Source organism: Natrix helvetica (genome assembly GCF_964273705.1).
Source record: "Natrix helvetica genome assembly, chromosome: 1".
Classification (NCBI taxonomy): domain Eukaryota; kingdom Metazoa; phylum Chordata; class Lepidosauria; order Squamata; family Natricidae; genus Natrix; species Natrix helvetica.
The window spans coordinates 218,854,302-218,868,919 of NC_138548.1; the positions used below are offsets into that span (position 1 = coordinate 218,854,302).

Genomic DNA, 14,618 nt, shown 5'->3' on the forward strand with positions numbered 1-14,618 from the left:
GGGATCAGCAAATCTTATGCAGTTATGTTGTTTTGCCAGTTCAGAGATGACTTGGCAATTAGGAAAGGTTCAAAGTCTGGTGGAAGATTGTTTGAGGCTTTCTGTCAAAACTGGAGTTTCAGAGCTACAAGGAAGCCTCGGGGAAAACCAAACCGGCAAATTTCTATCCACCTTGAAATGATAGGGGATCATGGAACTGGAAAGAACGAATTGTGAAATTGACTATTGATGTACTTAAGTAAGCTTAACTGCTTAACAGCCAGTATGCGCACAAACTAATTATAAAAAGGGTGACTTAATGTATCTTTGCTAAGGGTACAAATTCCAAAGTGTAAATTGTCGCTTTCTGCTCTACAAGCACTCAAGACACACATACACACACCCAATTTCAATGCAAACACAATATAAAAAGTAAAAAAATAGATTAAATATATCAATAAAACAAATAATGAACTCATTTAATGGGGAAAACTAGTGACATACAGTAGATGCCTATTTGTGGAGCTTCTAATTTTTGAGAAAGTGCTGGTCAAATAGTTCTTGAGGAAGTGCCTTCCATGGCTTGGGAACAAACTTCAGAGAAACTCCCACGTGCCAGAGGGGCAAAACTCTGACAGTGTAGAGTCCTGTTTCTGCTGAGCTAAACAGCCAGGTTGATATCAGGACAGGTAGTCAGACCCCAAACCATTTAAGGGAGGGGCGTCAAACTCAATTTCATTCAGGGCCGCATCAGGACTGTGGTTGACCTTGGGGGGAGGGGCGGGTAGGGGGGTGGTTACTGGGTGGGTGTGGCCATCTTGACTCCACTAACTGAGTGTGGCAGACTAGATGGCCCAGCTTGACTCAACTCCCCAAACTGCTGGCATGTTTCCTCTTTGCCTTGAGTAGACCGGGTCGAAGTAATGGAGCATGCCCAGTACAGTCATAGGTTGTGATAGTTGTAAAGTGGTTCACCCACTTGACTGACTGATCCAATTTTATGACCTTTTTTGCGGTAGTCATTAAGCCACTGTGGCAATCGTTAAGTGGACCAATTGTTCGCTAAGGGTCGGTTTTACCGAAAATGAGAAGTAAACACCGGTTTTCGGCAAAAGTAGCATAAAACAAGTCGTGTGATTGCAGGATGCTACAAATGATTGTAAATGTGGACCAGTGGACAAGTGCCTGACATGTGAGGGAGGGGGCAGCTGTTGGAACTTTAGAACTGGATCAGAACTAATCCCAGGGAGGTCCCTCATAACTTCAAACAGTTGCTAAATAACCAATTGTAGATTGAGGACTGTACAAAAATACCAAATGTCTTGACATGGAATGATAGTTCATTTGTAGCAGGAGAGCAGTGAAAATCCACCTCTAGTATGTCTGTGGAAATTCTCAGTCATCAAGGTCATCGTTGTCTCAAAAGCACCTTTCACCTCTAGTAATATTTCGACTGTGCTGGTTTATTCCAGGTCAAGTTACATAGACAGAATTGGCCAACTGCTGAGGAGATTATTTGCTAAAGGGAAGGTGCAATGAACTACAAAGCAGCTATAGCAAACATCATTTCATTAATCATTAACCTGTGAATTGGATGTTTCATACCAGTTCTCCTGGGAGCACATTACTGCCCATTGACATCAGAAGGACGGCAAAGAGAAGGAGAAAGACCAGGAAAATTGGTTTAAAAACGAAACAGGAAACCCAAAGACTTTAAATTTTGATTTAATACACAGCAGGCATGTGGTTCTACCTGGCATTGGCAGTTTTGCTGTACTTTGTGATACGGTCCTATCGGGAAAGACAGCAGGTAGACAACCTGAGAGAGAAATATGTATTCATCACTGGCTGTGATTCTGGTTTTGGAAACCAGCTGGCCAGGCAACTGGATGCTCGGGGTCTGCGGGTGTTGGCTGCTTGTCTCACCCAAACGGGAGCACAGCAACTGGAGAGACTCACGTCGGATCGTTTGAAAACCACCCTGCTGGATGTCACCAGTACCGAGAGCATTGAGGCAGCGACTGTATGGGTAAAAGAATGTGTGGGGAACAAAGGTACAGTCAACAGGCTTCTCAATCTTCTGGAGCGGATTATAAATTGATTAGGAAATTCTCTTTATGAGATGAAATATCTCAGAAGGCTTATGATTAGGAAGATTTCCTTATGATATTATTTTTTTATATATATTTAAGCCTAGATCACGGGATTATGTAGCTAGTGCTGATTAAAACATTCTTTCAATGTGTTTTGGCTCTTAATTTAATGTTATTCAAGGAAGTTTCCCCTTAGACTAAGAAACACACATAGAAGATTTTTTGAGGACTCCCAGTTAAGTTAAAGATATTGACGTGAAGAAGAAAAATAAATGTACTTTTATATTGGATTATCCACCCAGCCCCAAACTCTGCTCAGCCAGGGCCACATTTTCAGTCTCTTTCATGTGTAAACTTTTACATACTTGCTGTCTTTTCTTTGCAGGACTCTGGGGCTTGGTAAATAATGCCGGACTTGCGAACCCTTTCGGCCCCAATGAATGGCTGACCAAAGAGGATTATATGAAAGTGCTGAATGTCAATCTAATTGGACTGATGGATGTGACACTGCATATGTTGCCCTTGACGAAGAAGGCCAGGGGAAGAGTGATCAACATGTCCAGCATCATGGGTCGACTGAGTACCATGGGAGGTGGCTACTGTCTCTCCAAGCATGGAGTGGAGGCTTTCTCTGACAGTCTCAGGTAATCTCATGTGGCTTCAAACAGCAGATTTGAGCAGATCTCTGAGAAGGAGTAAATGTTTCCACGTTCCTGGCCCAGATAGATGAGGAGGAAAGTGGAACTCAATCAAGGGCTTTGCTAGGGTTGGTCTATTATATCTGGTCTGATCTAGGAAAATGGGCTAAATCAGGGATAGTCAGCCTTTTTATACCTACCGCCCACTTTTGTATCTCTGTTAGTAGTAAAAATTTCTAACTGCCCACTGTAATGGTGATTTATAAAGTAGGGAAGTAACTTTACTTTATAAAATTTATAAAGCAGAGTTACAGCAAACCTCTACCGCCCACCATTAAAGCTGGAATGCCCACTAGTGGGCAGTAGGGACCAGGTTGACTACCACTGGGCTAAATTATTAAATCGTTGAAGAAAAAAATTTATCTTCTGAAAAGGGATGTGCTGTGCGCCCACGCATGCAGTGCAACAAAAATTGCTCTGCGCATACGCAGAAGGCAAAAACAAGATGGCAGCGCCTATGGCGCCGCCGAGAGAACCAGTTTGGGGGCGTGGCAGGCCTGGGTCACTGCCAGTTCCAGCAACCCAGGCCACCAAGTTACTACAGGTTCGGCCGGACCAGTCCAAACCGGTAGGAACCCACCTCTGATACAGTTAGTGTATTTATTTCCTCATCTTTTGAACATATAATGTACCTTTCCTCCAGGAACTTAAACTGGCATATATAGTAGTACCCAGTTATCATCACCATAATAACTCTGTAACATAGGCAAGGCTGAGAAAGGTACAGTGGTATAGTACAGTGGTGGTAAACCTATGGCGCACATGCCAGAGATGGTACGCAGAGCCCTCTCTGTGTGGGCAAATGCGCCATCACCCCAGCTCTGCTTCAGGTCTTTGCAATGCATGCGCGCACGCCTCCCACTGGCCATCTGGTCTTTGGGTCTCTGCCATACATGCACTGGGACAGGGTGCAGGCACAGAGGACAGACATGTATGCACCCGCACCTTGCAGTGTGAGCATGCGTGTGCACTTTTGGCACTTGGTGCCTAAAAATTTCGCCATCACTGGTATAGTAGGTGCCTTTAGTTCAGTACATGCATGCTGAAATAGAAGAATTTCTGCCATGAAATCCCATGCAGAGAGCAATAACCTATTAATGTTCATTAATAATCGAGTGAAATAAAAGATGGGTATTGCTTAAATGGCAAAGGGAGCATTTCCCCGACAGGATCGATGTGGAAATTGTATTTTCTCACCAGATTGAAAATGATGAGATCAGGAAGAAGCAGCAGTCCCAGGTAGTGACTTTGAACTGATCATTTCTTTCTAGGCGTGAGATGCGTCCATTTGGGGTGAAAATAGCCATAATCGAGCCAGGCTATTTCCGCACATCCATGACTGATACCCAAAAAAATCTTGAGAGCCTGGAGCAGCAATGGATGAAAGTTCCAGAGGAAATCAAAGAAAGCTATGGCCAGGCTTACTTCGATGCATGTGAGTCTTTATGTGGTTTGCAGGCTAATTGGGGGAATCTTACCAGGAGTCAGAAGTTGGGAGGGACTGTTGCTCAGCTTCAGTGGCATCCATCATAGGGGTGATTGAAGGCTACACTTTTGTCACATGCACTGAAGTCCATTTTTTGGACCGCTTGGTTGGTGCCAGTCCTCAGTTGTATCAACACCTTTGATCTAAGATTGTCCTTTTTTCTCTCCGGTTATGAAAAGAACTGTCTTGTCCACAGCATGGAAAGCAATTGGCACTGGGGTTCCTGATATAGGTGTGCATGTTGGGGAAGAAGCATGGGAATCCACCAATCACGGGCCATGTTCATTCAGATCCGTACAGAAACCCCAGCCATCATGGTGGCCAAAGTGAATGAACAAGTTGAAATCTGGAGGGGATTTTTAAAAAAGGCCTTAAATTCCAGATGCTTTATAAAGTCATGCAGTGAGGAAAATTCTTGTGGGCTATTTGATGAGGAAGTAAAGTGGCCTGGGAGAGTCAGCTAAGAACGACTTTGAATTTCTTGGTGTCCTAAGCCTTGACTCAAGGTATCAATTGGACCATTTATAGACTGGACTTTTCTCCTGGTCTGAAAGCCCTCTTCCACCTTGCCCCTCCCCTCCCAGGAGTCTCCAGGCGATCTGTTTTGGATGGGGGGTAAGTGCAGGGCCCGTGCGGAGGCTCAAGGAGGGGGGAAACGGGCCTCCTGGAAGTTCTGGAAGACCAGCAATGGGCCCATTTCCGGCCTCCGGAGGGCCTCCGAAGCCCGGCGGGAGGAAGCTTTCACCCTCCCAGAGTTCGAGGAAAGCCTCAGGAGCCTGAGGAAGGCAAAAACACATCCCACCTGCCATGGTGCAGGAGGCCGACTAGGCCATGCCCACACCCACCCAGCAACTGGGCAGAGAACCCGTTGCTGAAATTTTTGAAGCCTACCTCTGCTTAGAATCTTCTGAGAATCAGAGAAAGCTGTCCTTAAATTTAAAAGCTATCACTGTTTCATTCCTTCATGTAATAATGAGGAGGCTCTTTTATTTATTTATATTCTCTCTGGTATTTTGACCCCACATCTCCATAATGACTTCCTTTCTTTCCCTTCCCCTTGTGCCCTCTGTCTCTCTCTCTCTCTCTCAACAGTTTACAAGGGGGTCAAAGACAATCTTGCAATTCATTGCTGCACAGACCTCTACCTGGTGACTGACTGTATAGAGCATGCTTTGATATCCCAATATCCCCGCACACGCTATTCTGCTGGATGGGATTCTCGGTGGATCTTCATTCCTCTCTCTTACTTGCCCACTTTCATCGCAGATTTTGTGCTGACTCGATCTTGGCCTAAACCCGCTCAGGCTCTGTAAAAGGGACGGGGTGGAAAAGTTGGGAAGGAAGGAAGCCTATGAATCGAAGTTCCAACTGCAACTTTGGCAAACCCATGCAGTTAAAAGTATGCTGGTACCAGTCTTTGCCCACTGTAAGAGTGCTTCCAGACCAAGCTGAGAATATCTTCAAGCAATTGTCATTCTCACTTTCTTCTTTCTTTCTTTCTAAAAAATTGCACTTGGACACTAACATGTTTTGGAGGGATGTCTGGAGGCAACCGAGGTCATTCATTGCTGTAACACATAAGGGAACTATATAACCCAATATATGTACATCCCTCAATAATCTCCTCCCTTTCGATGACTCACCATTAATGTCAACTAGCGCAACATAGAACACAATTTAAAATTTATTACTAATTAGATATAATTTTTTCCTGCCCTATTGCTAAAGGATGGGAAACGTCTTGAAACAAAAGCAGGTCCTCTCTTTTCTTCAGGCCAGGCACCTTGTGCAATCAATAGGGTTGAAGAAATCACACAATTGTGAAATACCTCTAGGCTGTTCGAAGGCAGATACTGTATGATCCAGCTTTGGCAGAGGAAGGGGGTTAGGCTGGACAACCATAGGGATTAAGATAGCTATCAGCCACTTACCTACAAGGGCTCGGTCTATAATGTAGATGGCAACAGTCATGAGAGTCCAGCATTTGGAGCAAATCTCTGAAGGAGACAAAAGCTGTTCGAAGGTATGTAAAAAGTCATAAAATTGGGCAAAACTCACTCAACTGTCTCATTTAACAACATAAATTTTGGGCTCAATTGTGGCCGTATACCGCAGTCTTGAATTCTCTTCCGGCTCGTCAAAATTGCCAGTGGTAAGGATGGGAGTTGTAGTGCCACACTATGATTTAGGTAATTTGTGCTAATACCAATAAGCGCATTTATTAGGACGAGCTTTATTACAAAGCACTGGTTTGATTTTCATATGTTGAACTTAATCACGTTGCTTAAAAAAGAAGGCAGAAAAGCAGAATGCTTTTCTACCAATGCCTTGGATGGTGTGTAGTAGAATTGTTGCCTTGAGATTTTAAAAATAAACACAGCTTAACAAAGCTGGGAATGAGAACTCTTTGTTCAGAGTGGGAAGCTCTAGATCAGGGGTCAGCAACCTGTGTCTCTGGAGTCGCATGTGGCCCTTTCATTCCTCTGCTGCAGCTCCCTGTCGCCAGTCGGCTCCACAATTGACAGGGCTTTCGGTTAGGACAGGTAGAGGAAAAAGGACGCTGCACTAGGAGGAGACTCTATGGTGGGGGAACTGGACTTCTGGATGGCTTCAGAATTGAAGGGGGAGGGGCTTCCTATTAGGACCTTTGTGGCACTTTGAGTTTTTAAGGTTGCCGACCCCTGATCTAGATTCTCAGAGGCAACTGGCAATACCGGCAGTCATTTTTATTATCTTGTCCCCTGGCAATCTTCCCTGCTTGTAGACATAAAATGATCATATATCATAAAGTCTGGAATCAGATACAACCAGCCCTAAGGTGTTTGCTTGAAAATAAGGTCCATTGTGTGCACTGGGGTGTACTTTTGAGAAGTATTTATAATCAAGGGATTCTATGTTCAGAAAACCAACCTCTTTGTAGCTCAGAGGAATAGAGACTTTGCCAGGATGGGCCATCGGAAAGGTCTGTACCCAGTTTCCCTGAAAATAAGCCCAATTGGGCTTTTGAGCGCATGTGCTACAATAAACCCTCCCCCCCGAAAATATTGCAACACAGCAGCAGCCATGAGGTGATTCACACTCACCTCCTCCTGCACCTCAAAAATAATAAGAGCTCCTTGAAAATACGGCCAAGCGCTTATTTTGGGGGTTAAAAGAAAATAAAACCTTGTCTTATTTTCGGGGAAACATGGTAGATCCAAGTACAGTACATCATGTTGTTTATGCACCATACTTTGCCCATTATGAGTTGGCTAATTAATATCAAATAATGATCGCGGAAAGATAAGGGTACCTGCAGCATTGCCTAACATCATCATAATCTGTCAGGTCTATATCAAACACCAATTCCTTTTCCTGAGCTTGAAAAGCACCCATGTGGACGGTATTATGCTGGATAGGCTGCAAAGAAGCGAACAGAACACAGCCCAGAATGGGCTCAAGGATTAGCATCATACTATGATTTATAATCTAAATTTCATTCCTTCATGATATTTCAGGATTCTACATTTTTTTTTAATTTTGGTTAAATCATGCTTGGCCACTGATATGCTGTCAAATCATTTTCAGCCACTCAAACAGTAAGTACATGACAGAGGAATAGGAAGTCTGGATAGGAAGCATTTAGGAATGGCTGCAGAGGTTTTTCAGAGTCATTCGCTATGATAGGAGGTTGGATAACAGTTGTTTGAGGAAACTGTTCCAACTGACATATGAGAATAAATAATAAAGAATGATAAATATTCCAAGATTATATATAATAGTTGCAAAGCCTTTTCTAAATTCGTATTGCGATTATAAAAGCAGAATGAGAGTACTACCAAATGCCTATTTTCTGTATGTACCCCAATATAGGTACCGTGTCTTTTTACCCACAAAATATGACTTGGGCCTTATTTGGGGTTGCTGGGCAGCTGCTTTCCAGCCGGTTTAGGTCCGAATGGACCGTCCAGCAGGAAAAGTGTTAACGACGGTCTCAGACTGTCGAGACCACACGTTGTGTCGTGGCAATGTTGACTCCTACTTCCAGGCGGCTGCCCTCTTGTGAGCGGGCTCCCAAAGAACCGGGCACAGCCTCATGGGCGAATGGCTGTGTTGCACTGTCGGAGCAGCGCAATGCAGCAGCTATGAAGTGACCACGCTCATGAGCAGCCACCCGACAAACCCCCTTTCCAGCCGTGCACAGCGCCATTCACTGACTTAGGGGTATCACCAAGCCGCGTGAATGTATGTTCGCTGTTCCGTTTTCGCTCGCGCGCCTCCCAGCCTCACGATGCCCTGGCCCAGCTCTCTCCACAGAGTCAGAGCACCTCCACTGCCACTGCCACAGCCATCCCACCATGGCTTTTTCTGCTGCTTCCCAACCAAATCTTCCGGCAGTGGACGCTCTGTGCATATGCTCTATAGTTGTGGGCCAGCTGCCAGCAGAGCATACAATCATGGAGCGTGCGCCCAGAGCGGCCACCATGTGGAAAATGTCCCCTGGCTCTGCGGAGAGAGATGGGCCAGGGCATCTTGAGGCTGGGAGGGGCACGAGCAAGAGTGGAACAGCCGCTCATGCAACCCCCCTCTCCAGCCGTGCAGAGTGCCATTCACTGCTATTTTGAAGGAGCCAAGCTGCGGGCGGCGGCGAACAGACATTCACGCGGCTTGGTGATACCCCTAAGTCAGTGAATGGCACCGTGCCCGTCTGGAAAGGGGGTTTGTCGGGTGGCTGCTCATGAGCGTAGTCGCTTCATAGCTGCTGTGTTGCGCTGCAAAAAGTGGCAAACTGCCACTCGGAAGTCAGAAGCTGGAGTTTTTGAAACAATGTTTCAAAACAAATTAAAAAATGATAATGGTAATGATGATGGAATTAAGAAGAGAAATCTTTTTTCATTTAAAAACATAGTTCTCTCCTAGAGGACGGAAATAGGGGAGGTGGTGAAAAAGGTAGTAATGTGCAAGATATGAAGGAGGGGGGGGGCTGTGGCTCCATCTGGGGACAGGGAGGAGGGAGCAATATCGAAAAGGCTCAGGTCACAAAAATAAATGTATTTGAAATACTATGGTAATTGTTGATATACTAGAAAGTGACAAAGAATGAGATGATTGCACATATGGTTGATATAATGTAAAACCAGATTCTGTTTATGCTTATCTTTTATACATTATTTTTAATATTGTAAAAAAATGTGAGATTTGGGGGGATTTCTAACACTAGCACGGGAGCTGCCAAAATTTTCTATGTACCTTTTTTACCTTTCCCTATAAATGTTTAAAAACCAATAAAATTCTTTAAAAACAAAAAGAAGAGAAATCTTTTCAGAAGGACACTTGACAACCAAAGACAAGCTAATTTTGGTAACAGTTGGAGGGCAACGAGATTACCTGAGAGATTCTTCAAGCAATAAAGTGCGGAGAGAAGTTTATAAAAACCTTATAAAGGAGATAAAAAGAAGATTGATACCACAATTGGCAAGAGAGATAGGACTGTTTTGTTACTGGAAAGATGCAGGTTGACAATGAAAGTTGATAATAAAAAATTAGTTAAGTTTGGTGATCAATAAGTAGAAATTTTAGTAATTCTTAGATTGTTTTAGATTGTTACTAAATGTTTATTTGTTAACAACATATTAGTTACAATAACAATAATGAAATGATAACTCTAACTAGTAAAAGAAATTTGGATATAAATTGCAAATTGTGATTTGGGAAAAAGATCTATAAATTGTTACTATTGTTATTATTATTTTTTAACAAATCTTTATTTAGATTTTCTCATAAAGGTGTAATGTTTTTTGGGCCTGATGAGAGGAGATGGGATATAAATAGTAAATGATTTTTAGCCAATTATAATAATAACAAGGAAATGTTATGGATATTGTTTAATAATATACACATGCTTTGGTACTGGTAAAAGCAAATTGGATATAAACTCTAATTTTAGTAATTCTTAGATTGTTTTGGATTGTTACTAAATGTTTATTCATTAACAAATAATTAACTATAATAACAATAATGAAATGATAACCCTAACTAGTAAAAGAAATTTGGATATAAACTGCAAATTGTGATTTGGGAAAAAGATCTATAATTTTTTTCTAGCAAATTTTTATTTAGGTTTTATTTAATCTAATATGAATTATAAGTGGACTGTGGAAGAAATGCACGAAAGTTATCTGTAACCAATTGACACGCTTTCTACAAGATGTAATGAAGGATGATTCTTTTTTTGTTTTTGTTTAATTAAAATAATAAAAAGAATTAAAAAAAAGAGCAGCCACCCGGCAACCCCCCTCTTCAGCTGGGCACAGAGTTGCTCACCAACCTAGCGGTATCCCAAAGACGCTAAGTAACATGATCACCTTTGCCTCCCTTCCCCCCCCGGTTCCCACAGCTTGGCACCTTTGGGATACCGCTAGGTTGATGAGCGGCACTCTGCCTGGCTGGAGGTGGGGTTTTTTCCAGGGGGCTTATTTGCGGGGGAGGGCTTATATTTTTGCCCACTAGAAAAATGTGGCATCGCCCTATTATCAGGACATGTCGCAATTTCGGGGAAGTACGATAGTCCTTGACTTAGGAGCACAAATTCCTGACAGTGATAAAAATTAATTAGCAGTTTGCCCCCAGAAGTTGTAGGTGCTCCCTTACTGGTTTTTAAGAGATTGGACAGCCATTTGTCTGGAGTGGTATAGGGTCCCCTGCTTAAGCAGGGAGTTGGACTAGAAGACCTCCAAGATCCCTTCCAATTCTGCATTAAATATCCTTTACAAACCATCAATAATTGTACTGCGCAATAGCAGCCTTTCTTAAATGTTACTCTCCAGGTATGCTGAGATACTCTAGCCACTTCGAGGAGCTGTAATTTGAATAGATTTTGTAGACATCCGACTGAGGAAGACTGCTTCATCTCAGAAATATTTCATTCCATACCTTGTGTGAATACACGGCTCCAATGTCAATTTTATAGGGACACAATTTTTGGATTTCTTTTTCTAATTCCTGTGGCGTGCTGAAAGACTGATACCGCACATAGATATCATCACGGAGTGTGAATGAGAATTCCCGTCGTTGAAAATAGTTCTTTGACACTACAAAAGTAACATCAGTAAACAGTAACAGAGTTGGGAGGGATCTTGGATAAGGTGACCAGATTTTAACATTGGTAAAGCGGGACCATTGTCTGGGGGGCGGTGGGCTCTTGATTAAAAATTTGGTCTATATCCTTGCACCCCTAACCCTTTAGGGAAAAAAACCCCAGGGGTCTTCAAACCTGACAGCTTTAAGACTTGTGGACTTCAACTCCCAGAATTCCTCCTCCAGTCATGTTGGCTCAGGAACTCTGGCATTGAAGAGTGCAAATCTTAAAGCTGTCAAGTTACAAGACCCTTTCACCCCTAACCCTTTAGAAAAAACCCCCCAGGGGCATTCAAACTTGACAGCCTTAAGACCTGTGGACCTCAACTCCCAGAATTCCTCCTCCAGTCATGTTGGCTCAGGAACTCTAGCACTGAAACATGCAAATCTTAAAGCTGTCAAGTTACAAGATCCTTGCACCCCTAACTCTTTAGGGAAAAAGACCCCAGGGGTCTTCAAACCTGACAGCTTTAAGATTTGTGGTCTTCAACTCCCAGAGGTCCTCCTCCAGTCATGTTGGCTCAGGAACTCTGGCATTGAAGAGTACAAGTCTTAAAGCTGTCAAGTTACAAGACCCTTGCACCTCTAACCCTTTAGGGCAAAAACCCCCAGGGGTCTTCAAACCTGACAGCTTTAAGACTTGTGGACTTCAACTCCCAGAATTCCTCCTCCAGTCACGTTGCAGCGACATCATCTGTATGGATCTGCTCCATCTTTGGTTTCTTCATCGTGGGCAGGGCTGCCGCTGAAGATGCCGACGAGCCCCTGCTGCCATCAGAATAACTGCTGCCACCTCCTCCTCCTCCTCCAACTGCACCACCACATTTGCTGCCTGGCGCTGCGGCTGAGGTGAAGCCGGCAAAGCTCCCGCTGGTGCCTCCACCTGTGGCAGCGGCTCCCCCCCTCCGCCGTGCTTTTGAGGAACCATGAGGCCTTTTTTTCCCCTGCTCCCCCCTGCCTTCCTACTGGCTCCCGCAGCCTCATGGCTCCTCAAAAGCACGGCGGAGGAGGATGGGGGAGGGGTGACGCGGGGCTCAGCTCAGGTGCTCCGAGTGGAGGGGAAGGTGCCGCTGCCACATACGCAGATGCCAGCTGGAGCTTTGGTGGCTTCACCTCAGCCGCAGCGCCGGGCAGCAAATCCGGCAGTGCTGTTAGAGGAGGAGGAGGTGGCAGCAGTTATTCCAGTGGCGGCGGGGGCTTTGGGGCTTCACAACTACCGTCAGTCGCCCCGTGCTCATCAAAACAAGTCTGGGGAGGTCCTTTGCGGGCGGCCAGTTCTAGCCGCCTGCAAAGGATCTCCCCAGCTTCCGGAGCCTGTGGCAGTAGAAATCACTGCGCGGCAGTTGAAAACTGCTGCGCGGTGTTTTCTTGCCATGTGCACGGCCGCGTAGCCGCGCACATTAGAGGGAACATTGCTGACGAGCCCTCGCTGCCACCAGAATCACTGCTGCCTCCTCCTCCTCCTCCTCCTCCTCCAACAGCACCACCACATTTGCTGCCCGGTGCTGCGGCTGAGATGAAGCTGCCAAAGCTTCTGCTGGCACCTCCACCTGTGGCAGCAGCAGCGGCGCCATCCCCTCCGCTTGGAGCACCAGAGCTGGGCCCCGTGTTACCCCTGCCGCCGCCTCCTCCTCTGCCGTGCTTTTGAGAAACCATTAGGCATTTTTTCCTGCTCCCGCCCCCTCCGCCGCCTTCTGGTTCCCGTGGCCTCATGGCTCCTCAAAAGCACGGCAGAGGAGGAGGGAGCAGGGGTAACGTGGGGCCCAGCTCAGGTGCTCTGAGTGGAGGGGGAGGTGCCGCTGACACGGGCAGGGGCGCCAGCTGGAGCTTTGGCGGCTTCACCTCAGCTGCAGTGCCAGGCAGCAAATGTGGTGGTGCTGTTGGAGGAGGAGGAGGAGGAGGAGGAGGAGGAGGAGGAGGAGGCGGCAGCAGCAGTTATTCTAGTGGTGGCGGGGGCTTTGGGGTTTCACTTCAGCCGCAGCACCAGGCGCAAGCGGCTAGGACTGGCTGCCCACAAAGGACCTCCCCAGGCTTGCTTTGCTGAACACGGGGGGACTGACAATAGTTTAGCGGGCGCGGCTGGCGCAAACTACCATCAGTCGCCTCGCGCTCATCAAAACAAGACCGGGGAGGTCATTTGCGGGCGGCCAGTTCTAGCCGCCTGCAAAGGAGCTCTTCAGCTTCCGGAGCCTGTGACAGTAGAAATCACTGCGCGGCAGTTGAAAACTGCTGGGTGGTGTTTTCTTGCCACGTGCGCGGCTGCGCACCTTACCAAAAATCGGGACTTTTTAAAAACACAGCTGGACGAGGGACAAATTATTAAAAATCGGGACTGTCCCGCCAAAAGCGGGACGTCTGGTCACCTTAATCTTGGAGGTCATCTAGTCCAACCCCCTGCTCATGCAGACCACCTGTACTAGAGATTCAAAACACCAACCTTTCTGATTGACAAGATCAGTGTCTTAGCCACTGAGCCACCTAGTCAGCTCCATGTCCCTATCCTAACATTAAAACCCCACAAAAAGCATATTGACCTCCTCTAACTCCCCCTAAATCTCAGTCCCAAAAGCTCCTCCCTTCCAATCTTACAGACGCGGAGAGTTCAGCAGCCGAATTTTGCAAATGCTCAGAGTCACCCATGTTTCAACTGGTTGAGCAGTCTCCTGCAGACCTTCCCTCGCCCTCCCGGGTCCCGAAACCCCTCGAACCCTTCCTCACCGTCGCCGTAGCGGAGCCACCGGCCGTAAAGGCCGAAGGGGAAGTGGCGGCGGTAATAAAGGCGCAGCAAGTCAGGCAATGAGCCAGAATCGAAGCTTGCCATGATCTCGGCAAAACAAAAAAATTAGGCACCACCCCCTTGCCGCTTTAGAGCCAATCCGAACAGCGGACGCCTGTCTAGGTGCTTCTGGGAACTGTAGTTCCAGAAAAAAAGTCGGACAGAAGGGGCTTGTTGTTCTAAAGTGGCCTCTGACGACCTCCAGTGGTTTCCTCTCCCCGCCCCCTCCCCAGTCTCATAGTGAAGTGTGGGTTTTGCCCGAGAGTTTATCTTTTGACTTTCTACTTCAGCGAATACTCGGATATAATAATAATAAGTTTGAATTTATTAGCCGCTCCCTTTCCAAGTAGGACTCGGGGCGGCGTACAATGGGGCATATAAAACACAGAAAATATATAAAACACATAGGCGTACATACAAAACATACATACAGATACACAAACACGGACTCGGAGGAGGTAAACAATTTA

General features: G+C 45.7%; 2 protein-coding genes across 3 annotated transcripts in view; one reads left to right on the plus strand and one right to left on the minus strand.

Moving 5' to 3' along the window:
- The window catches only part of LOC309382919 (DNA primase small subunit-like), a 30,797-nt gene extending 16,595 nt beyond the window's left edge, over positions 1-14,202 (minus strand). The window contains exons 1-3 of one of the 2 annotated variants that reach the window (XM_081934885.1): positions 14,091-14,202; positions 11,169-11,326; positions 7,174-7,655 (exon numbers count right to left, since the gene is read on the minus strand). In XM_081934885.1, the coding sequence (XP_081791011.1) occupies positions 7,518-7,655; positions 11,169-11,326; positions 14,091-14,193 (399 nt within the window). In that variant the 5' untranslated portion in view covers positions 14,194-14,202 and the 3' untranslated portion in view covers positions 7,174-7,517. Of the gene's footprint in view, positions 1-7,173; positions 7,656-11,168; positions 11,327-14,090 lie in introns of those variants that run through there. The other variant, XM_081934884.1, reaches the window with a different exon arrangement.
- On the plus strand, positions 1,671-7,028 carry LOC309382910 (17-beta-hydroxysteroid dehydrogenase type 6-like). The gene is made up of 4 exons (XM_081934873.1): positions 1,671-2,033; positions 2,458-2,716; positions 4,042-4,205; positions 5,349-7,028. The coding sequence occupies exons 1-4, from the start codon at positions 1,721-1,723 to the stop codon at positions 5,567-5,569; spliced, it is 957 nt and encodes a 318-aa protein (XP_081790999.1). The 5' UTR covers positions 1,671-1,720; the 3' UTR covers positions 5,570-7,028.
- Positions 14,203-14,618: the final 416 nt, after the last annotated feature.

What these genes read in the sequence shown, in the direction of transcription:
- LOC309382910 (XM_081934873.1), top strand. Translation starts at nt 1,721, where the DNA reads ATGTGGTTCTACCTGGCATTGGCAGTTTTGCTGTACTTTGTGATACGG. An exon ending in GCTTTCTCTGACAGTCTCAG is followed by an intron (nt 2,717 to 4,041) that starts GTAATCTCATGT and finishes ATTTCTTTCTAG; the next exon opens with GCGTGAGATGCGTCCATTTG. An exon ending in CCAGGCTTACTTCGATGCAT is followed by an intron (nt 4,206 to 5,348) that starts GTGAGTCTTTAT and finishes CTCTCTCAACAG; the next exon opens with TTTACAAGGGGGTCAAAGAC.